Below are 24459 nucleotides of genomic sequence, written 5' to 3'. Positions count from 1 at the left end.
ATTGTAAACACCAGTGAGGGTCACTGACATAACGGCGCGAAGGTTGAGAACATTATCACTAAAGTCACGTAACCAACGCTCGGCATTGGCTTGGCACGGCTGCATAGTGCCCCTCCCGTGCCAGACTCTGTCCTAGGTGCCGCTGCTCGTCTCCGCTTCAACACCTGCACGCATCCAACCTCCAACTAGCCAGCTTCCTCCCCTCGTCTCCACAATACAATGCTATTATACTCTTCCTTTTCCCTTGTGTTGCTAAACTTTGCCCTCTCGATTCATTTTCTAGTCCTTTCTTTCTTTCTGTCTCTTTATTTCCCAGAATAAAAAAAAACATTACATTCTGGATGGTCTCCTGGGCTAAAAGCTGTAATCACTTGCATCACTCCTCCTGACGTGACCGTCTCTTGCCGCCCACTCCTTTATGCTATCTGGGGGCCATGCCCGCTATTTTTGTATTATGTGAACCGGAGGTGAACAGCGGTGTTTGATCACATACAGGGCACATACCCACAGGTGTCAGCAGGGGGTTGCAAAGGGGGCATAGGGGGCACACCAGCTCACACCTTCACTCAAGCAGTGCTCTCACCATCCACGAAGCAACAGTGGTTACCACCTACCCCCCAAAAGAAGATACTGCCGATGACCATGCTCATAGCCACTTCGCTATGCTCCAAACAAAGAGAATAAAGGTTTATGTGCGGCTCACTCTAATGACCTTACATGCCTGCCAAGCAGTTGGATAGAACCTGCGGAAGATTCTCAGGAGAGGAAGACAGACACACCGCTGGACCCAGTGTTGAGTTGACGAGGTTGAGTTCCCATTGACATAACAAACAAAATTATATGTAAGGCTGAAAATTGTGTGACTTGTCACGCACACCTGCATTTTTCGGCTGGAAAGAACTGGTCGATTTGTGGGGTTTAACGTCCCAAAACCACCATATGATTATGAGAGACGCCGTAGTGAAGGGCTCCGGAAATTTCGACCATTTGGGTTCTTTAACGTACGCCCAAATCTGAGCACACGGGCCTATAACATTTCCGCCTTTATCGGAAATGCAGCCGCCGCAGCCGGGATTCGATCTTGCGACCTGCGGGTCAGCAGCCGAGTACCTTAGCCACTAGACCACCGCAACGGGGCGGCTGCAAAGAACTGAGCACACCGGTGAAAGTCATACGAGTGTCGCAAACTATGACTCATCACATAAGTGAAAGAAAGAGCAATGACATCATAGTCATAAAAAGAAATGAGGTCGTTTATTTACAAAAATACCAATTATATATTTACAGCACACAAAAAAAATAGCACAAGGGAAGACAGTACACACAACATAGAGGAAACAAGTCTACACATTGCTATAAAGTGCAACTTGACCCGGAATGCTATCGCAGTCTTTTGTATGTAAAGGTACAGAGGCTCATGTGTGGGTGACAACGGTGCACAATGCACTGCAAGGGTGGTTACAGTAGCCACTGAATGTGATGGAGGGCAATGGTCAAATGCCCTACGGGTGTTCACCAGCCAAAGTTCACATGTAGCTCCTTCACCTTCCTGGACACACCGGTTTCACCTGGGTTGCATGTTGTAGCTATAATACCAGGCTATGAAGAGAATCTTGACAAGGAATGTGCATCCAGGTGAAAGCCTGCAGTGACCTTGTGTCAGTAACTCAGTATGCCACTACTTTTGTGCCATAGACAGAGTCTCCTTCTTCTCACGTGTCTTCCTCACCCAGTCCCGCCTCTCAGTTTCTTCATTTGTTCTCGTGGGGAGTGCTCAGTAGACAAACATGTCTCTCGAGCTCTCGCATACCACAGGTGCCGCATGTTATCTTCGTAGCCATTTTATTTACAGTCCCCACACCACTCGCACGCGCCATCACAAAGACCCCCCTTCAAAAGTTTTTCAAGAGGAAAAAAAAAAACTATAGCAATCTGCACGACTGTCACTTATACAAAGTTCACATTCAATAGACATACAATGTTCACATGGAACACCCTTATATTATTGCATTTCTTTCTCCCTTCCCGATGATTATCTTGAGGATAAGTTGGACAGCCATTAATGCCCAGCTTCTCCAATCATCGTCACATGGAGCACCAATACACAGTCAAAATGGTGCACATGCTGGTATAGCCACCTAGCACTTCCCCTTTCCACAGAAACAGAGGTGCACTTGCCTATCGCTTTAACAGCACTATGAAAATTGTGATGAGTAAATGTGAGCTACGCCACTAGTGTTGCGAATACCACCAATGTGCGAACACCCCCATCACAACACAAAATAGCCGAAATGTCTTCACTATCATATTGCCACGTTCCTTTCCTCAAGTTTTGTTATCAACCCGTTACACTACATTCAGCACAAACCGCACCTACAATGTTCGAGAAGCTTCGAGGCTTCAGTAGATCGTTTTGTTAAGATTACGCCCTCTTTGGGAACGTCACAGATTATTCGGGAACCTACGTCGCCGCTAGCAATAATGCTAGAATATTCGATGGCAAGGGTTTAAATGTTGACACGATTCGCCGCTTGTGAGTTGATCGACAGCCAACGCTCTGTTTGCCGCTATCAGTGCCAGTGTCTTACTTTCTTTTTGCGTGGCCATAAGTTTGGCCCAAATAAACAGTTTCTTCTTCGACCTGGAGTCTCCTCCCTTCGTTCACCCCGTCACGACGCCGTAACAATATTTTATTCAACATTCTCCGGCATAAGACTTGCTTTTGTTTTCTCTTTTCACTTGCGGAAGGTATCTTCACCTTTTATTTAATTGTAGTAATGAACACTTATAAAGGCAGCATAAAGAAGGACAGGCCACTTGTGTATTGCACCTGCTCACCTTGCTTCACTGCACTGACATTGACCTGTAATGAGCACAGCTATGGTGAAGTGTTGAGAGGGCCTGCTTTCTGTTTTGTAGGTGTAGGTTACACTTCCCAGTGGCTGTGGCTGTGGCTGCTCATAATTTTTTCCAACAGATAGTCACCACCAAGATCTGGTGGACAATAGCGTTAAAACACAACTCTAGTAGTGCTTATGACTGAGAAAAAACGCACATTTGTGGAATACTGTGTTAGCACTAATGATTCTGGCCTGAAATCACTTCATTCACACTCATGAGTTGCCAAAGTAAGCATACTTTTTAACCCAATACTACACCTTCACTGTCGTTCTAATTAACCAAATCCACACTCCATGCCCCACCTTACACTTCTTTAACAGAAGCCTTTTGGCACCTCACATTTAGGGCATCGTATTTGCATGACGAAGAGACATATGATCTGTGAGGGGGCGTTTTTGTGAAAAAGATGCATCACAGTGAGAACAGGAGAAGGGACGTTCTCTAGTGTGCATGCGAGAGTGTTCCACAAGCTGCCTTTCTGAACCAAACGATGCACTGCAGTAGGCACAGGAGAAGGGACGCTCTCCTGTGTGAGTCCGCATGTGTATCACAAGGTTGCTTTTCATAGAAAAGGATGCGTTGCAGAGGACACAGGAGAAGGGACGCTCTCCTGTGTGAGTGCGCATGTGTATCGAAAGGTTGCTTTTCATTGAAAAGGATGCATTGCAGTGAATGCAGGAAAAAGACTCTCCAGAGTGCATGCGCATGTGTTTTACAAGGTGGTATTTCTGGGAAAAAGATGCATTGCAGTGGATACAGTTGAAAGGGCGCACTCCTGGATGAATGGCCATGTGCTTAACGAGCTGGCCTTTCATTAGAAATGATGCATTGCAGTGGACACAAGAGAAGGAACGCTCACCTGTGTGAGTGCGCATATGCATAACAAGGTGGGCCTTCATTGAAAAGGACGCATTGCAATGGAGGCAGGAAAAGGGGCGCTCTCCAGTGTGTACACACATATGGCTTACAAGGTGGTCTTTCTGAGAAAAGGATGCATTGCAGTGGCCACAGGGGAAAGGGCCCTCTCCTGTGTGAATGAGCATGTGCTTCACGAGGTGTCCTTTCATCACAAACGATGCATTGCAGTGGACACAGGAAAAGAGACCCTCTTTCTTGTGGCAGGAATGCAGTCGATCTTGCACAGACGCCAATGAAGCAGACTGCTCCAGGGACACGAAAGTCGAGGAACCTGCAATGCCATCGAGAGCACACAAAAGCAATGTTAATTATTATTTCTATACAGCATGGAACCGACTGCAGAGCAGCTGAGTGAAGTAGGTGACCAACTTGTCACACCCAAACCAAACCTACATTTATGGCAAGGGTGCGCCATCCAAGCTCTTACAATTCCCATCGTGCTGTATATGAACAGCAACTGCATGATAGGCACTGCAACACTTAAACATTGTCAGAAGGTCCTATGAATTGGTAATCAAGGCTCCTGAGAACATGTGAGCCAATTATAATAGTGCAGCACACAGCCTGGTAATTATTACTAATTATTAAACTCAGCTAAAAATCACTTGCTCTTCTTCTGACCAACAATGTCATAATCCAAATTGTTGATCTAATAAACACGACGCACATGGCCTTTCAGTTGATTTGAACATCATGATCTGCAGAGCTCTGCCATCGTAAGATGCCGCCACATGGCTGCACTGCCCACTGAAAGTTTGGAGACTGTTCGAAGAAAACAGCAGAAGGAAACGCTCAAGGTCATGGCATGTGCTCGAAGATATGAAAGGAGACTGAGGGTGTCTGTACGAGCTTGGTATTCCATATTAAACTTGCATACAGCGCTGAGTGAGACGAAGAGGCTATGAACTAATATGAGCACTGGTTTCCGACTGGTCTTTTATTTAAAAAACATGCAAATATATTTTTTGTGAGACTATGTAAATGAGAGAAAATATGCCCAAAACGACAACACGATAGCGAATGACCCAGGGAAAGATAGTACACAAAAAGATCTGGCATTTCTAATATCACACGTGCACGACTCCGGGTAAGAATGTATTATGTGCTTTCATGTAGATTTGTGCACTATCCTGGGCTGCTTCGTTTGCTAATGTGTTAGGGTTCAAACTATTCGGCACTTTGTTATTTGCTATTATAGGCATGTTATTGATGTCTTATTTTTATCTTTACCCTATATGGACTAGTGATACTTCTTTCATATATACTCCAGGCAACAGATTTATACTTTATCTTTTGTCTCAATACAATTCAAAATTTTCCCATTATATCATCTGCCTGTTCTGTGACCAATCACCTATAGTGGGTAGGAGCCAAGGTTCAATGCATGAGCCAGCAAACAGGCGTCGACAACAGATAGGCAGTCTTCACGTGAATGCATTATTAAACTTGTGAGGCCGACAATTCAGAGCCGGCATTGATGATGTAATTGAGTAAAATATGACAAGATAAAAAATAAGAATGATCCTCAAGCTAGAATAGAACCGAGGCATTCTGCATGGTAGCCATTTATTCTATTACAAAGCCATGTCAGTGCTGCAAACTTCCCGAGGAAAAGACCTTACACAAACGCCACGTCGGGGTAACACAACTTGTGGTTGCGATAGTGGCTTGCTTCGGCAGCAATAGAATAAACATTGATTACATAATCTATAGTATCTATAGTCAAGTGCTGCTCGAATACACCGAGAAAAGCTAGTTATCACATGCACATAATCCAACCGTTCACATTATAACTTTGATCTCTGCTCTTATATAAGTGCAAATGTTACATCAGCCAATAAGCTCTCCCCTTTGCATGCCAATATAGTCAACATGTCTGACAAGCCCACAATGTGCACACAACTACTGAACTTCAAAATTGCAACATCGATCCACCAAGCAGTACAAATTGCCTCACAGCAAAAAATCTGCCATAGGCTGCCATTTGTGGACCGCTTTGCACACAATCAACTGCCATAATTCATATAATCTGGAGGAGCGTTTTATGAGAGAATTTGCTAGTGGCTTTTCAGGGTGTTTATCAATTTGATTTTTCAAAAATTCCCCGACTTTTCCAGGTTTTTCATGATAACTTAAAGCAAATTCCATGACCGTTACATCTGCTAGGAAAACTATGTGCACTGGAAATAGACCCGCAAGTGGTAAAAAAATGAGGCAATTCTACAGAATAAGTAAATAAATGTACCGTACGTGCTCATAATGTCCTGAACACGTGCAGTAAATATGAAAAAATATGCATATCTGGTCAAAATGATACCTCTGAGCCAGAGAGTTAGCAAGTTGGCTGTTTGGCAGAATGCAAATACACGAGTTAAAAGGAGCCCACAATAGTCCTACAACGCAGCCAAAGGTGCTTGGAAATGTGGAAGTGGCACCATCTCATGGCATCTGTGTAAAAAAGGGGGACGCCTGCGCTCAGCTGGTTCGGCAATTGGAGTATATTCTAGTTCACTATAATGTTTAAGCCCAGGCCACTTAGGATGTGAATTGAATTAGATCAACCTGTATTTACTGACTTCACAATTTAGGACGTGGATTGGACCTGAAACGACCTGGATTACTGTATTTACTATATATTTGCATCCCCACATAAATTGTACACCTCTAATATATACTTTTTAGTAAAAAATAATAATACCTGTGTATTACTCCTGTATTCTGTGACCTTGCATTGAAAATGACTAATAATGCCGCAAGAATAGAACCACACTGCATAATTTTCTCTCTTTTTTTTAGTTGTATTGCAGTTTTATTGCCCAAATTAAGCTCGTGTTGCTTCAAATTTCCTCTTTTCTCGCTTTTTTTCTTTTTATATGACGAGCACATGCATGGTGATGTTTTATTTCTCTGGGCTCTGCTTAGAGTTCAACAAAGTCCTTAGATGCCTGCAATGAAAGCTAGGGATAGCGTTTAACTAAAGTGATGACATTCGAATATGTGCTGGCCAGAAGGAATCTGTTTGGTCGCAACAGCTACCTCGATTCCACAGATTTATCACAGATACGGGCGGGTTACCTTCGTTTGTGTACTCTTCTATGGACATAATGCTAATGACTAATCACAAATTTAATAATACCATCTCAAGAAACTGAAACGAGAAATTTAGATAAAGTTACCCAACTCTACACTTGAAACGCGAGCTACCAGTATTAAGTGCAAAGCTGAGGACGTTTGCTGTTGCTTTACCAATAATAATAATGATAGTAATAAGAATAATAAAAGGCATTAAATAGCCCAATAAGCCTCAGCTAATGGGAGTTTCATCCAAACCAAAAGGCCTCCAAGCCAAGTAGAAATCATGGTCAAGACAAACATGCACAAATTTACCTACGTGAGTAATGTGGTTCAAAAGTCAGATATGCTGTGCGATATGCGGAAGCAACAGGCATCAAAATAGTGAATGCACCAACATGGAAGCTAAGAAACGCCTTAAATAACGTGAAGCACAAGTTGCAGAGTGAAAATTTCCACGGTCCCAAGAGTCGTGTGTCCACGATGTATGTAGCACTAGTAGTCGTAGTAGTAGGTAGCCACCTCCATGGCCGAACTAGCGGAGTGGCACGCACGCACCCTCTTGAATTGAGGAGGAAACCCACGCACATTATTCATAAATAAAAAGATAGTTGTTTCTGATGAAATAACCTACAGAGATGAGTATCAGTGACTTAATCTCCAATAATATTTGCCTTGAATTTCATGCTTACTAAAAAAACTAGTAACAGAAGGTCGCACTTTGAGCACTATCTGACCAGAAAAGGTTGCCACGTTAAACTCGCTGGGCACAACCTCCTCGGTTTCAGCAAGGTTTAGCGAGGGCTGGGCCGCAGTGCCATGAACTAGCGGCGGTGAAAGGTGGGAACTAGACACGAAGCACAGGCCGTAAGAGAGTGCGCGCGTGCCGCTCCTCTAGTCCAGCCGTGCCACCTCTCGTTTAGTCCTTATAATGTCTGCTAGACGGCGGTACTTCATCATGAATAGATGATGAAAAGATGTGAGATGACGGTGCTGGGAGCATAGAGTTTCCTAATATACACTAGAGAGAACTCTGGCGCTAGTGTATATGACAGCGGCAACGCACGGCGCTTCAGCGAGCATGGGAATGATGGATAATATACACATTTGTCTAATATTCATACTTCTGGCCTGCTTTGGACTCAATGTGTGTTCGTGTGGCTTGAAGCTGTTTTCTTGCGAAACAAATATTAGCAAATGTTGAGCGGTCGCACTTCACCATTTTATTCTTTTAGACTTACCTTTCCAAATCAGGTCACGCAGTTCAAAAGGGTTGAATATTTCTTTCAAAACAAAACCGAAACACAGCCATAAATGAAACCGCAAGTACGGTTCGTTGCCCGCAAGTACGAACACCAGGCAAATGTGGGTACTACCCATCGTTCCTATGGTCGCTGAATGATCGCAGTGCCTGAGTCCCCTCTAGTTAATTTTAGGAAACTCTATGGCTTCAAGGGTTCACTAGATGGACGCATGGGTCGACAGATGCATGGACGGACGGACACACAGACAGACAGATGGATGGACACATGAATTGACGGATGGACGAACGAACGAATTAACGCAAAGACGAATGCACAGACGGACGGATCGACGAACAGATGGATGCATGGACGGACGGAAACAAGAACGAAAGGACGAACGGAAGCGTGACAGACTGACGGACGCTTCGCCCCACTCATCATCATGCACTCTGTGGATATGCTGTGATTTTTTTTACGTTTAGGCTGCCACAACCATGACAACCAGTACATCGGTGAAACCACTAACTTAAAGAAAAGTTAAACAACACGAATATGACGTCAGGAGGAAACAACGCGTGACCTCATATTCCCTCGCTAAACACGTGGAATATACAAGCTACCAAAGTGACTGGTCAAGCGTGGGTGTTCTGGCCAAAGAAAAGCTTGCATCTGCCTGCACCTAGAATACCAGCACATACAAACAACTGTACTTACAGTGAACAGGAATGATGGGATACTCCCAACAATGTGGTCCCGGTGCTTACGTCGCATACTTACGTGTACTTAAATACCCTGCACCTTTCTTATGGCTATTATTGTGAACATGGCTCCCGTAGCGGGTGCCGAAACATTAGTAACCTTTGCATTCATTTCGTAGGTGTATCCTTTCGCATCCACACTAGGACGCAACACTAACGCACTGATTTTTATTTTTTCCCCTCTTGACGTTCATCTTCTTGCTGTTCAGTGTAGTTGCAGCCAAAGGAGAGGATTTTTAAGCTTTGATCAATGATGATGTCTATTTTTGTGATAACTGCACAGACTTCTGTTAGTTTCCATGACCAGGCCAGGTTTTTCAGAAATTCCCTGACTTTTCTAGGTTTTCCTAGTTGGTTAACACCCTGCTTTTCAGTGATTGAGCTGGTAGTACAATCCTTCACTGACCAGTGGAGAGTGCAATGTGTCACATGATTTATTCACGTACAGACGAACTGGAAGGTTAAGGAACGTCAGCAGACCGAGGAGCGTCAGCAGTCCGAAATCCAAGTAGGTGCAAGCTCAGGTAGTGCGTGTATAACACTAATGATGTGGCTTTCCTTGCTTGCTGCTTCGTCATTATCTCGCATTGTTCCCTACATTGGCCCCCGGTGAAGAGCGTAGCAATCCTGGTGACTTAAGGGTAGTCACTACAGTGGTGTCATAATATGGCTTCAGGTGACTAACTTGTACAATTTCTCTGCCACGATGACGTAAATCATCAGACAATGTCAAACACTCAATCTGGCGATGTACGGGCAAAAATGCAGTAAGGCCCGTGGTATCGCGCCAGTAATTGCGACGAAAGGCCAGGAGTACTCAGCGGAATCCAGAGCGAAACAAGGGCACCAGTAGTGAAAGTAGGGAGAGGTCAGTCGGCATTGCCGTAGCTTCTGGTGGCTTTGGTCCTCAATCGCCAAAGAACGGGCCAATTGTCTGCAATCTTTGGCGTATCTGGCAACATCAGAAATTGCGGTGTACTCAGATGAGTCAGACAGGTAGGGGAGGATAGTGTCCAGCGGGCACGATGGTTCATGTCCGTACAACAGAAAGGGGAAAAACCCTGTGGTCGTGTGCGTAGCGGTATTATACGCATACGTGACGAATGGAAGGACAGTGTCCCAATCGGTCTGGTATGAAGCTGTGCACATTGTGAACACATCACCGAGAGTGTGAATAAATCGTTCTGCGAAGCCATTTGTCTGCGGGTGATATGCTGTCGTCATGCGATGAACCATGTTGCACTGAGCGAGCAAGGCTTGAATGGCATCAGACAGGAAAACATGCACCCTGTCACTCAAAAGTTCGCGGGGAGCACTGTGGCGAAGAACAAAGTTGTGCAAGATGAAAAACGCAACTTCTCTTGTGGTTGCTGAAAGGTAGTGCTGCTGTCTTCGCGTAACGTGTGAGGAGGTCCACGCCGACAATTATCCACCTATTTCCAGAAGACGACGAGGGAAGTGGTTCGTATAGGTTGATACCGACGCGGTCAAATGGGCGTGCTGGACAGGCACAGGCTGAAGTGTACCGGCCGGGCATTGAGGTAGGACTTTACGTCGCTGGGATACAGTACAAGCATGTATGTACTTGCGAACAAATGTGTACATGGCGCCCTAGTAGTACCGCTGAAGCAGACAGTTGTACGTTTTGAGAGCGCCAGCGTGAGCGCTTTGAGGGTCGTTGTGGAAAGCAGTACAGATTTTCGAGCGCATATGGTTGGGTATCACTAACAGCCACTTCCGACCTTCAGATGCGTATTTCCGCCAATAGAGGAGGTCGTCTCGAAGAGTGAAATGTGTGGCTTTACGGCGGATAGTTCTTGAGACCGGCTGAGCCAACAAATTAGTCAGAAGGCAAGGAGTTGGGAAATTCAAGCATGTTTTCATTGCGTCGATGCCATGTCTGCGAAGTCAACTGGTGTCATGACAGCTGAAGGTGATGAGGAGGTTGGGTCAGCTGGTAGCAATAAGCGGGATAGCACATCAGCGTCGAAGTGCTTGCGGCCGGATCAGTATACAACACGAATGTCGTATTCCTGTAGGCAAAGTGCCCAACAACCAAGGCGTCCCTACAGATCTTAGAGTGATGATAGCCAACATAGAGCGTGGTGGTCCGTGACGACTTCGAAAGGACGGCCATAAGGGTATGGGCGGAAATTTGCCAAAGCACAGATAATTGCGAGGCATTCTTTCTCAGTGACGGAATAATTGCACTCAGCTTTCTTGAGGGTTCGACTCGCGTAAGTGACAACGTATTCTTGGTATTCTGGTTTTCGTTGAGCCAATACTGCGCCAAGACCCACACCGCTGGCGTCGGTGTGGATCTCCGTAGGCGCATCAGGGTAAAAATGACGTAGTATTGGAGGCGTTGTTAATAACCGCCGATGCGTGGTAAAAGATTCGTCACACTCTTTTGACCAAGCAGAAATGCCTTTGGAGGTTGTCAGTGGATTTGTAAGAGGCGCTATAATGGAAGCGAAGTCGCTCACAAATCGACGAAAGTACGAGCACAGCCCAATAAAACTTCCAAGCGTCTTCATGTAGTTGGGCTTCAGATAGTCGGCCACGGCGTGAAGTTTCGCAGGATCCGGGAGAATACACCCCTTGCAGGTGACGTGACCCAGTATAGTGAGCTTGCATGCGGCAAAATGGCACTTCTTGATGTCAAGTCGACGGCCAGCAGAGGTGAGACACGTGGGAATAGCATGGAGACAAACAAGGTGAGTCGAGAATTCGTGAGAAAAAACAACGATATCGTCAAGGTAGCAGAGGCACGTGTTCCACTTGTAGCCGCGAAGGATGGGGTCCATCATCTGTTCTAAAGTAGCTGGGGCGTTGCAGTGTCCAAACGGCATGACATTAAGCTTGTACAACCCAATAGGTGCGACAAATGCAGTCTTGGACCAGTCAGGGTCAGCCATTGGAACTTGCCAAAAACCTGAGCGTTAATCCAAAAAGGAGAAATATTCTGCTACTTGCAAGCAATTGGGAGCATCATTGATGTGTGACGACGAGTACATGTCCTTCCGAGTTATCTTATTGAGCTAGCGGTAGTCGACACAGAATCAGATAGACCCATCCCTTTTGCGCACAAGTACAACAGGGGACGACCAAGGGCTCTGCGATGGCTGGATGACACCGTGCCTGAGCATACCATCGAGTTGTTCGTTGATGATACGCCGATCTCCCACTGAAACTCGATATTGTCGTTGGCGTAAGGGAGCATGAGAACTGGTGTCAATGTGGTGCGTGATGTTCGCTGTGTGACCCAAAGATGATTGTGCGCAATCGAAGGAAGAGCGGAACTCTCGAAGAAAGGACAAGAGTTCGCGTCGTTGTGTCGGCGAGATTTCAACGGCAACAGAAGGGTGGAATGAGTCTGGTGCAGGCAGTATTGCCACAGGTGGCATCATGGCATTGAGCTGAAGGTGCGGTTGGCTTTCGGCAAACTCCAGAGGGCGCAGGAGGTCAACGTCTTATATGCTGCCCAAACATTCTCTGCAATGTAAGGTGACTGGTAACGATATTGAATTCGCAATAAGCATTGCTGGTAGCACCGGATTTCACGGTGAGTACGGCAAAGAGCAGGTGTAGGCTATGGTGGCGGAGAAATAGGTCAGACAGAGTAAACAAAACAGTACCGGCAGGGGCGGCCGCACAGGTCAGGGGCTACAAGGGTGGATGTTCTCGGTGCTATGTCCATGTCTGGAGCAACGACAAGTTTGCAAGCTTTGGGAAAGGAATCCCGAAATGAGAAGTTGGCAGCGCTGTAAGGGCAACTTCTGCACGCGAGCAATTTTTGATGGCCTGGTGACGTGAAAGGAAGTCTCATCCAAAAATGACTTCGTGGGAGCATGATGCCAGCACAAAAATTCAATGACATAAAGTTCACCTTGGATAGTGACACGTGCAGTGCACACAGCTGAAGGTTCTATGCACTGCGAGTTGGCTGTGAGGAGCATCAGGCCCGAAAGCGACGTCGTCACTTTTTTCAACTTGCGGCTTGAGGTCTCACACAATATGGAAACGGCGGTACCTGTGTCAATAAGCACTTGTGCAGCGGTCCTTTCAACTTTGACGTTGATAACGTTTTGCGGCGAAAGAGATGGGGGCCTTGAGCAGTTAGAGTTGTGTGCAGCTGTTGCCTCCGGAGCTGCAGCAATCAGTTTCCCTCTTCCGCAGCAGGTCGGCGACACATAGGTGACGGGGAGCGTAGTCGAGGAGATGGTGACCAATGGTTCGTGTAAAGTCGTTGACGGTCAGGGGCTACCCAAGCAACCGCCTGATCACGGTGTCAAAAGAGCTTGGCGACAGTGGCGAGCGACATGTCCAGCGATACCACAGGTGCAACAGATGGGCCTATTGTCTGGCGTCCTCCAAGCATCTGAGTGACGGTAAAACGAAGCTGAAGATCACGCGAAGGGATACGACGCAACAATTGGGGTTGTAGGCACGACATGGGGCGCCATGGCAGGTTGAGCATGAGGCATACGCTGTTGCGTAGGCCGAGCAACGATAGCAACGTACGTGAGAGTCGGAGTGACAGGTGGTTGCTGATGCATCGGTGGGAGGGCCTCAGCGACTTGGGTCCGAATGGCGTGTTGGAGGTTCGGAGCCAAAGCATGCGTGGGCGCATGTGTCAGTGGCAGCAGTGACAGCTGGTGCGCTACCTCTTCGCGGACAGACTCCTTGATTTTTGAAAGCAGCGGCTGCTGATCGGCAGGACTGGCAGGTAAGCGCAAGCTCACGAGCGTGTCTGGCGTCGTGAGGACTTGACGAGCAAGTCAAGTCCTCACGACGCCAGACACGCTCGAGCGAAGTTCCAGGTGCAGACAGGAGTCCACACACCTCCACCAGATGTCACGTGATTTATTCACGTACAGATGAACTGAAAGGCCAAGGAACGTCAGCAGTCCAAAATCCAAGCAAGTGCAAGCTCGGGTCACACGTGTATAACACCAAAGCTGTGGCTTGCCTTGCTTGCTGCTTCGACATCATCTCGCATTGTTCCCTACACAAGCATCATCTTAGTTTCGTAACTTCTATCATCTCTTTCATCATTCTCAGCCTGTGCTTGTCCATTGCAGGACAAGAGCTTCTCCCAATGATCTCCATTTTATCCTATTGTATGCGAGCTGATTCCATTAACTCACTGTGAACTTCTTAATTTCATCACTATATCTAACTCGCTGCCTTCCCCGACTAAATTTTCCATCCCTTGTTACGATACTGTTCTTACTATCCACCGGTTGTCTGTTCTACGCATTATGTGATCAGCATAGGTGTATTTCCTTCGCCTGAGGCCTGCTAGAATGTCTGCAACACCTGTCAGTCCATTTAACCACGCTACCGTCTTCCGATCACTTAATATTATTCTTATCATTCTGAGTTCCATTTCATGCTGTGTGGTCATCAGCTTTTGCTTTGGTTTTTTTTTTTTGTTAATCCCCATATTTCAGTCCCATAAGGCAGAACTGGCAGTATGCAGTGGTTACATACTTTTCCCTTCAATAATATTGGCAGATTTCCTGACATTATTTATGAGCAGAGAAATAATGCTTTTGAGCATGAAAATCTCAATTTGTAGCAGGTGACGAGAACAAAATATGTAGTTTTTAGCCTGAAACTGTACATTTGGAGCAATGTAACAATCAGATTTACTTTCACAAAAGAAAAATATATGTACAAACCATTTAACATCAACTAACTCGTGCATAGTACGCATGAACACTGCTACTTCTATTAAAGCAGTCTGCTGAACCACCCCCAGTGCTAACAATGTTGAAGTCCACAATAGCATTTGCAGAGCCTGTCAAAACATTTCACAGGTGCTGCGTATGCTGTTGTCCTTCTACCGATTTGGTCATATTGAAATTCTGAAGGTTCATAAAGTTGAAGCAAAAAGGGGTAGCGAAAAAAAACTCGCTTACATTTTTTGTTTGTTTCATAAGGCAACAGAAATGTTGCACATCCCTCTGAATGATTACCAGTTATTTTTTAGATGTCAGTTGTCATAATTTTACTGATTATATGGCATGAGTATGCATGAGTAATTGAGGAAGAAAATTTGGTGCCTTGTCACAACATGTGCTATCATTAGCCCCCTGTAAATAAATGGGTGTGCTTTTCTGCATAACAACGGTATATTGCGACAAAAGTGGCTTGGAAAGCGTCGCACACATCATAGAATTAAGCCATGAAATTTGAGCATAATTGCCCTTTTTTCTTTTTCAGTGATGTTAGGGTATAGCAAACTAGTAGTTAGAGTTATGGTCTGCATGTATGTTATGGTCATCCATGAATTGGATGATGATGTGCAAACTGCAGGAGATTACCACACTCTCTATATACTAATAAAATTAGCAGTACTGAGAAAATTTTGAGACTGGTCGGCTATTCTAGCACAGCATAGCACAACAAATTTCATGGTTTTGGGCCAGCTTGAAGCAAAATTAAAATGAATCGAATTGGCACAGCTGTTACACACCTGCTGCTTGAGTGCCCTAGACTCTAAAATAATATCCTGATTAAACACCAGATTGAGTTGTTAATTGATTATTTAATAACAGCAAGGTATCTGTTTCTATTAAAAGCCTGACTTCTATTGTGCTGTCTTAAGCATTTGGAAAATGTTACCCCACAAACAAAGTGCCGAAAACTTTTTTTTATAATGTTCGGACATCATATTGCGGATGTTCCAGGCCATTTTACAAAAATTGTCATTTCACCACAGGGGTGCCGCCGCGTCCTCTTCATGTAGTGCCCATAGGGTGTTCTCAATTTACAGGGCCAGTACTAAGCACAAAGTAGATTTATTACCCCAAGTATCCATGCTGCGCAGTGAGAGAGTTTGCATTATTGAATACTGATACGTCAACTACAGCGATGACTGTGTTGAGCTGAGCAATAATCAAGGCTAGTCGTTAGACCAAGCCCTTATCTTAAGATACAAAATGCTAATATTATTAAAAAAAGGAAAAGCAATATCGTAGGCTTAAGCATGTTAATTCATGAGTGGCGCCTAAATGCCTTCCACTTGTGGACAGTGCCGTTTTCGACCATTTATATACGATTGTTCGAAAATATGGCCATATCCGATTGCCATATAGTTACATGAAGTACTGCGCATTTTGGAAATTTGTCACCAGTTGCCAATTTATAACTGGTGTAACCAGCGGTGTGCAAATATTCAAATTTATTGAAGAGTTGGAATGCATTTCATTTTATTCCACACTCGATCCAAATAGCACTTCCCTGAAATATTGAGTATTTTCTAAATTGTTTTCGAATATTCGGCACCGATGGAAAAATCCCCAAACTAACGAAACTTTGAAAGAGTTGAAAGCCATACCCTTTTTCTTTTTTTCACTAAATTACCAATGATAACGCAGCCCAAGTTTTTACAAGACTACTAATGCTACATTGATTACCAAACAAAGGTGTTTGATATGAAAGCTCTACTTTTACTCAGTTTTTACTGCAACAAAGCTGCATCGCATTAATCAGTGACTGTCTTCGCCTCGTAGTAACTGAACGGGGGTGCTACGGCTGCATCTAGCTTCATGAATAACAACACATGCAGGTGTTGTTTTTGCGTAAATTATTCATTTAGATATAGCGTTCAATACCTAAGTTCGCATGCTTTCAGGGCCAGGGCTCACTTGTGATGACACGTTTATCAGTTTCATTACATTTTCAGCTGTGGTCCTGGTGTGCGGTTCAATGAAGTTTAGCGCTTTTTATATCTTAATTCTATTTAAAAGCAGGAGACAAAGTATTAACCTGACACTGCGGTCACTGCTGAATTTCAATCTACAGGAAATATTTCAAAGGCTCTGATCGGTGCTTTACAAGTATTTCCCTTAGATTTCCCAACTGTGGAATTTTGAGACTGCTAGAAGTAACCTTAAGGTTTAGGTGAAAGCTTGTGAATATTGATTTAAAGTGAAAGGGACATAGTGGAGTTCCAGCAGACTTTTGAAAATGGCTATGATTCAAAAGCTATTAAAATATATTTGAATAGAATTCCTATTCAATTCAATGTCATCGCTATTCAATTTGCATTAAACCTGGTCCCATAATCCATGAATCAAAACCCTCAAAACATAACACATTCAATGTTGCTGGAAGAGCACAAAGCCGTAAGCACCTGAAGTCTGGTAATGCACAGTTTTTCAGACCTCAGTTTTCCTTTCCTTGTAGAACTTAGAACAACACAAGACTTACCCGTTGACCTTTTGCTGGCTGACACTACCACAAGGGGAATGAAAATCTGCAGAATGACCTAGGACACAACTTTTTCGATGACACACATCCAAGCACCAGCACACGCACTCCCAGCCGGCTCACACATTACAGAAAATAGAAAAGTGCGAGTACCCAGACCTGTACTCCTCGCTGGATCAATAGGGCTACCACATATTTTAGCAAGGCATTAGGAAAGTGAGGTGAGGAATTACTAACGTAATAGTGAGGAGAAAGGAAAGAAATATGTGAGAAAGCGGGTCAAGCAGCTCATGGTGAAATTCGTAGCACACACAGTTGAATGCAACAGAGAGACAAACCAGCAATACTTTGACTCCCTTCTTTGTGTAAGCAATACCACCCTAGTGTGTTGCTCACACGAGCAGTTGTTGCCTCTGATCTTTCGAGGCACCAGTTGAAGCAGCTGCTCACAAACCCCTATCCAGATGCCAGAGTAGCAAATGACAAGGGTGCGAAGCCTCTCCCTGACGGTGGCATCACTAAGTGGGAGCGTGCCACTATGCCTTGTTTGCACACGGGTGAACAGTGGCACGCTTGTACGCCAAGGGCCGCTCCCCTCACAAGCCTGTGAACCTTGCGGTGACTCTGAGACACTTGAACACCTTCTCTGCGATTGCTCAGCATTGACGCAGGAACCCTCCAGGCTCACCACGGCCTACAGGGCCTCCCTGCAACCACTCCCAACCACTTCCTGTTCCCTTCTCCTCCCAACCTTCGGGCTCTTCCCAGCCTGTTGGAGCTTCTGGGAGTGACTGGAATTGCTGCCTACCGTTAAGCGCCCGCAACTTGCTGGTCAATCACTTCCCCTTTGCTCTCTCCCATAAATGAACAAGACCTCGACTGCTTATCCTTCTAAGTTTCTACCATCTTTCTTCTGCTATTACTTTGATTCCTCACTTTCTTTTCTTCCCTGACGCTGCGCCGTGCTCACTATTGCGCACCATTAGGCACCATTCCTACAATAAGCACTACTACTACTACTGTCGACACCACAAATTTCACCATGATCTGCGTTCGCCAAGTAGTGGCGCTTGCTTAACAGCTCCACTGTTTACTACCATTTCACAGACGCTCCAGTGGCTAGCTTTTTTTGCTAATATTACAATGAATACGGACACTTACCTGAAGAAACAGCTTGAGGCTCTGTTTGCGTAGTGCTTGTTGAAAGAATTTTCTTTACATCTGCTTGTGATGCTTCGTGACAGGTAAGTAGTTGTACTTGAACAGATTTGTCTGCTGCATTGCCTAGCTCACATGGTGTCGCTGGTGATGTTTCTGCAGCTTTCCACGCCTTGCGATGCAGGCTCGTTTCTTCTTCATGTACTGGCTCTGCTGCGAGGTCCTCCTAAAATAATTGGGCTAGTGTTGCTGTGAGTGACAAGGCTACAAATCATTGCCGATAAAAGCAACGAAAACCCTCGTACATGATCTGTTTCGCTACAATGACTTGGCGTGTGCCTGACTGCCGAGTCTCCCGAGAGGAGCTGTTCAAGACAATGGGTTAGTGTATAGAAATCTGAGCTACTGGTACATACACCACAAAACAGGAACTAATGGCAATTACTAGGTTGAATATTTCTCGTTTTCTAAAAAAAAACATGTGAGACCACTGATTAACCCCATGATGCAATCTTTCGGCATTAGATTTCTCTGACACTGTACTTCATTCGTCTCGTAGTTCCAACAAGCTCTTTGCTTCTCTTTCAATCATATCCGGTAGACAACTTTCGAATTTTCAAATTTTGCTAAAAAGATTTAATGATGGAACTTCATAGTTCTGGTTCAAGTTAAAAGTCATATTGAATATCTATAGTACTAGCGCAGAACTTCACTTCATACAGGGGCCCAATACCTGTCGGCGTAGTTAAGGCCACCCGAGTTTCTTGAAACATTCTGAGCAGCTGCAGTAGTAAGCATAGTCAAGCAAGTTGCTATGAATGCATTGCCAAATAGCAAAAAAAAAAATAACGGTGATAAAGGCCAGAAAGATGCTACAAGCACTAAATTTCAAATGACATTTATTTTTTCAGAAAGACGACACATGAACGTGAGCAGTGACCGCATCCAAAAGCGAAAAATAATCTGTCTTCGCTCAGAGCCCTGAAACCAGCGAACCAAGCTTTTTTATGCGACAAGGATAAAGACAAGTGGCTTGCGCACTTACATCCCAACCTTGTGATAAAGAAGATTCGGCTGCCGCTCTAGCTGTTTGATTGTAGTGCAGAAAAGCTGAATTTTGTCACCAGAAGAACGAGCACATTTCTGCTCTGCACAATGAAGAAACGGATGGCTTTATATGGTCAACATTTTATAGGGACGCTAAAGAGGAACAATGACATAGTTTAGATTTACAAACTGCACTTTCAGAACTCTAACACCATATGTATCACTATCATTCATTAACTATTAGCAGAGAAAATTAAGGTTGAAGTGTCATTTTTAATTTTCATGCCAAAATCTCCATACGTTAATTATCAAATTTCAAAATGCATTTTCGGTATTTTCATGTCATTAGCTCCATGAAATTTTCTGAAACTCTGATTTCCATGTCTATGGCACCCACAGATTATATTGTACTTCATTTTTATCGATTGGAAGGTATGTAGGACCCAGTGCCATTGGCTCCATGAAATTTTTTGAAACTCTGATTGCTAGGTCTATGGCACCCACAGATTAAATTGTACTTCATTTTTATCTATTGGAAGGTATGTAGGACCCAGTAGACACCTTCAAAATTTGCTATATCATGGCGTTTGATGTTGGAATGTCAAGGTAGTGGTGCCACCCGTGTTTTCTTCTCATGCATTTTCTCGCTTACTCAGCATCGTGTCGTGGTAAGAGTGGTGTTTTTAAGATCGTGAACTTGTACTTCACTAATACGCAAAAAACAGTTGTGCTCTTTAGTGCCCCTTCAAGAAAGAATGGCGCTCTCGGAACACTTATGCACGTCCCAATTGTTTGATATACATGTGACGGCAAGATATTGGCAATAAATATCGAACTCCGCTCTGTTGCATTTCACAAATTGAATGGGGTGGTGCATCTCGCATGGTCTAGTCAGTATATTACTTTTGTTATAGTACCCGCCACGGTGGTCTAGTGGCTAAGGCTGCTGAACCCTAGGTTGCAGGATGGAATCCAGCACCGTAGGCGTGGGCCTACGGCACGACGTGCCCATGCTTCAAGCTATTAGCAAGAGCTATGCGAGCAATGAGGTAAAGACTATGATCATGATGAGCGATAATAACGCTGTGACAATTTTAAGCAAAGCACTTCGCGAGACTCTATGGCTGAAAATCGCTGTGGACGAAGCCGTAACAAACAAAGATGCCGCCGGCCACTCACCATGACATTATTTTCACAGCGAGCGGCCACGGAGCCACCGATATTTCTAAATGCTCCAAGTATATTGTAAGTGCATGGGTAGTGGGCATGCACCAATTATATTCTAAGTGTGAAAGAATGACAGCTTACGGCAACAGTTATGAACTAAGCATCTTTCATTATGCGCACCTGATGCACGCATTTAGTCGTCAGTACTGAGTACGGGCAGCAAGGCGCTCACTAACGTCAAAAATGTTGCCACTCACGTGCTGGTTTTCCCATTTATTCATTGTAGCTTCGTGGAAGAATGTGCCCCTAAGATACTTTTAAACCCTGCTCGCAGCGCGCACTAACGGGCCGGACATGGATGCTTGTTTCACCATAGCTTTTTGAGCAATGAAGTGCTTCTGTCTGCTAAGATTCTCAACGTTCCGTGCCCGCTGCACCACAAGTGGCACTGCGTGCGCCTTTCAAGGTGCCCCCTATAGGTCCTTAACGGAGTGTATAGCCAAATACAAGGCACCTAGACAACGAAAGTGTGGCAGCCAAGTGGTTCTGCTCATGCACGCGGCAGTACAGTGCACTAGAAGAGGGCAGTGGGCTTACTCCGCCCCACCTCTGACGCATTTGGCGTCACATAGGGGAGGTTGTCCCACAGGCATCTTCAATGGAAGATTCCCCTGCAGAAGCTGCTCGCCAACGCTCGCTCGTAAGAGTTGGGACGTGCATTTCTTTGATATTTGTAATAAACTTGCGTGTTTTAACTGCCCTATGACTATATTGAGGACGTATGTTGCTCTTGGTTCGTAGTGTTTCTCTTTTCTTTTGCGATACTGCTTCCTGAAAATCAGTTCGATGGCAGCCTGTACAGCCTGTTCTTTCTTTTTTCTAGTGCGATGCAGTTAATGCTTTTTCAGTGTGTGTGTGTTTTTTTGGGGGGTGGCGGGTGCACTTTTCTTCTTTTAATATTTCTCACAAGCACTAGATTTCTTCAGGCCCCATTGTGTTTTCCCGAATATAACACCTCATCGAGAAGGATGATGTATCCTTTAAAATATACGGTTTGATAGTGACCAAACCATGGTTCACGCTGTGTAGACCGAATGTAAAATGATTTTGTAACAAGATTATGCCCGTCATTCCATGACATAAGTAGAAAACATTGCACGCTCACTTCCTAGAAAGGTTTTAACATGCCGCCAGGGTTTGCATCATTGTTATGAAGTGAAATTGTAGCGATTAAATATTTTTTTGTCCTGCTTCAGTTGTAGAACGAGCTTGGTTGTGAAGAGAGCTTCGTCATATTCATTGCGTCTCAATTTACCCCCGCATAGCTGCAACCGGTCAGTCTTTTTCAGCTCGTTCTCGGCCTCCGTTTTGCTGTGCACTGGCCCTTTCTTTGTCAATACGCCTCTAGCAAGCACTTAGCAGAATGTGGCACATTGCGACTCTCAAAACATTACCACCTTTTCGAAGAGTACTTCTGCATTAGTGGTCAACACGGACTTGCAGTAATCGGTGCCAGCATGACCAGGGAAACTGTGTTTTCTCCCGTATACGGCAAAGGCACTTTAAACCGATTCATAAGATCAGATGATGAAGATGCAAATGCTCATGGATATTCTTCGCAGCCTGTATAAACAGCATCGTCGGTGTGAGCACACGGCCCAGACACCGCATTGTCGGTGAAACAGAATGCCGGCAATAATTTACCTTGCAAAGATTCCGATCGCTTCCTGTTCCTTTGGCGAACGATCCTCTATCGGGTTGCCTTTTTACTTAGGTAAGATGGCAGATTTCGAAGAAAAGTCAGCAGAGCATTGGCGCAGGAAATGGGTCTTCCACGAGGTACCGCACTTCCTTTCTATCGATAATATGCACATAGCCCCTCAGCACATAACGTGGTTTGAAGTGGAGTTCGCAAACTGCGCTGGTGTTTCTTAGGAGATTGTCCACGCCGTGCAGGTTCTTCTATCATTCTTTACGCCTGTTTTCATCCTTCCGGACACCAAACAACGACAGTTTTGGCGCACTCTTCGCGAACACGTAGCCTGTTTGGCACCCAGGCGCATAACAGTGGTTTTGCCACTGTCGCGGCATGGCACAGGCACTGAAAAGCGTACCGACGTCTAGCGTGATGTGTAAGGCTTAAAGCTGATGGCAAAAACTTGGCGCAAGAATGTCCACAGCAACACAACGTGGCTCAAACTCTGCTGCTTTGCAGAAGTTGACCGGCTCAGCTGCAACGTCGCTCCCAAACTTGTTTCATTGATAACGATGCCAGTGCCACCATTAGGGAAAACAGAGGAGCACAAACGTGCGCCGTTTGTGGGGCCACCCCTCTGCATACCTTTTGCTGGAGAGTGAGCCCACTGCCCCTTCTAGTACACCGTAGCGGCAGTGTTCTTCGAAGACGGACTGACTGGCTCGTGACATGTTTCTGGTGCGGGCGCCAGTTAGTGGAGGCTTGTGTGCATCCGCATTTGCGGTGGGAATGCCGCAACCTTCTAAAGTTGTATCCAACTATAGACACCTTCAGTGTCTTCCGGGGAGAAAGTTTTTAGCATAAGCTTAACAAGCTAGTCCAAAGTGCAGACAATGCAGTTGGAATAAGTTGGCAGACACATCCATGGGCTCATGGTTAAGGGCGGCCTACGCACCGTAAATGCAGGTCAACCTGCGTCTGGTGCTGTGCTCAAACACACCCATGCAGATACTCCACTGCCTTCATCTTGCAAAGGTCTTCAACACAGCGCTGTAGGATTAAGAAATTTTCCCCTCGCTAACAGCACAGCAAGTAATTCTGGTAAAAAAAGAGCGGACTGATTAGCGAATTGGTGTTTGGACATAAAAACCGTCCTGAGTAGCACAATGAGACAGGACAACAGAAAGGAACCAACAAGCTCTGCCGTGCGCACGTCTGTTCTTTTCAGTGGTCCTGTCTTAGTGCGCTACTCCCAATCGTCTTGAAATTTTTGTATATTTCTCGATTATGGCAAAATACTAGTATTTTACTATAATGGCAAAAGTCCTTTCATCGGTTAAACGTTTGAAGCAGCGACAAATCTACTTCTTAAACTAGTAATGTCAGCCAAACTTGGCACTGCTGCTGTTGAAGAACAGCGTCGACTTACAGTATGGCCCCTGAGCCAAGTACTTTGCAAGTGCGTAATGCACCCCCCTCTCCCCCACACCCACCGGCTCGCATAATGCACACGCTGCGCAACCAATGCTTCATGCAGGAACTAATTAGTAAATTACATGTTTATTTTTCATTGTTTTTGTGAGAATCTTACCTTATGAAAGTTTATAACTTTGAAAATGAAGTTGGTGCTTCTTGAACAAAGACCAGCTTAGGTAAATTCTCTTGGAGCAGACGAGTTTATAACGTAATCACGCGAAACATATGGGTGTTCTGTGGCGAAACCACTACAGGTGGAGAATCGTGAAGGTACAGTAAATAGGCGCTGGTGCTGCGAGCGGTCGATGCTTAAGACGCTAAGGTGTGTACCTTTTTGTGCCGCAAGCAAGAGCATCGCGAAGTATCCCGTTTCACAGAGTCGAATCATAATACGCTCAAACATTCATCTCTTCTAGAGTGCTGCTGTCGATTCCTGCTATTCGTTTCGTTCGTAAGAGAAGATGGACGGCCACACATCTGGCCTCAGTCGAGTAGATTCCACCGGAATTCTCTTTGTACACATTAGCAATAAACTTTGGCAGCAGTCACTATTATTAAAATAGTTCAAGCATAGAACAGTGCTTGAAATACCGTACTCCCTTTCGTAGCAGCGATCCACTGAGCAGCATTTTTCTATCTAGGGACGCTGTGAAATGCTACTTACAACGTCTGGTTCGTCAGTGCTCATACAGTCGTACGCAGAGCGAAAGGCAGGCATGGTGATACAAGGAGATTCTCTCACGCCGAACAGAACCATGCCGTTCGGCGTAAACTAACTACACCCATTCGCACACTATGG

At 45.1% G+C, this 24459-nt stretch overlaps 1 protein-coding gene across 1 annotated transcript; it reads right to left on the bottom strand.

Annotated features, from left to right (window-relative positions):
- Window positions 1–1235: 1235 nt before the first annotated feature.
- LOC119167533 (uncharacterized) lies at window positions 1236–24459 on the bottom strand. The gene is made up of 3 exons (XM_037419024.2): window positions 24325–24459; window positions 18278–18500; window positions 1236–4090 (listed from the first exon to the last, which is right to left on the bottom strand). The coding sequence occupies exons 1-3, from the start codon at window positions 24415–24417 to the stop codon at window positions 3243–3245; spliced, it is 1164 nt and encodes a 387-aa protein (XP_037274921.2). The 5' UTR covers window positions 24418–24459; the 3' UTR covers window positions 1236–3242.

Source organism: Rhipicephalus microplus, chromosome 3, assembly GCF_043290135.1.
Source record: "Rhipicephalus microplus isolate Deutch F79 chromosome 3, USDA_Rmic, whole genome shotgun sequence".
NCBI lineage: Eukaryota > Metazoa > Arthropoda > Arachnida > Ixodida > Ixodidae > Rhipicephalus > Rhipicephalus microplus.
The sequence above is the reverse complement of the archived record's forward strand: the minus strand, read 5'-3'. Positions and strand labels throughout refer to the sequence as shown.

Excerpts from the sequence above, each read along its gene's own strand:
- LOC119167533 (XM_037419024.2), bottom strand. The coding sequence starts at position 24,417 with ATGGTTCTGTTCGGCGTGAGAGAATCTCCTTGTATCACCATGCCTGCC. Across the intron at positions 18,501-24,324 it reads GCACTGACGAACCAGACGTT|GAGGACCTCGCAGCAGAGCC; the intron begins GTAAGTAGCATT and ends CAATTATTTTAG. Across the intron at positions 4,091-18,277 it reads GCCTCAAGCTGTTTCTTCAG|GTTCCTCGACTTTCGTGTCC; the intron begins GTAAGTGTCCGT and ends ATGGCATTGCAG.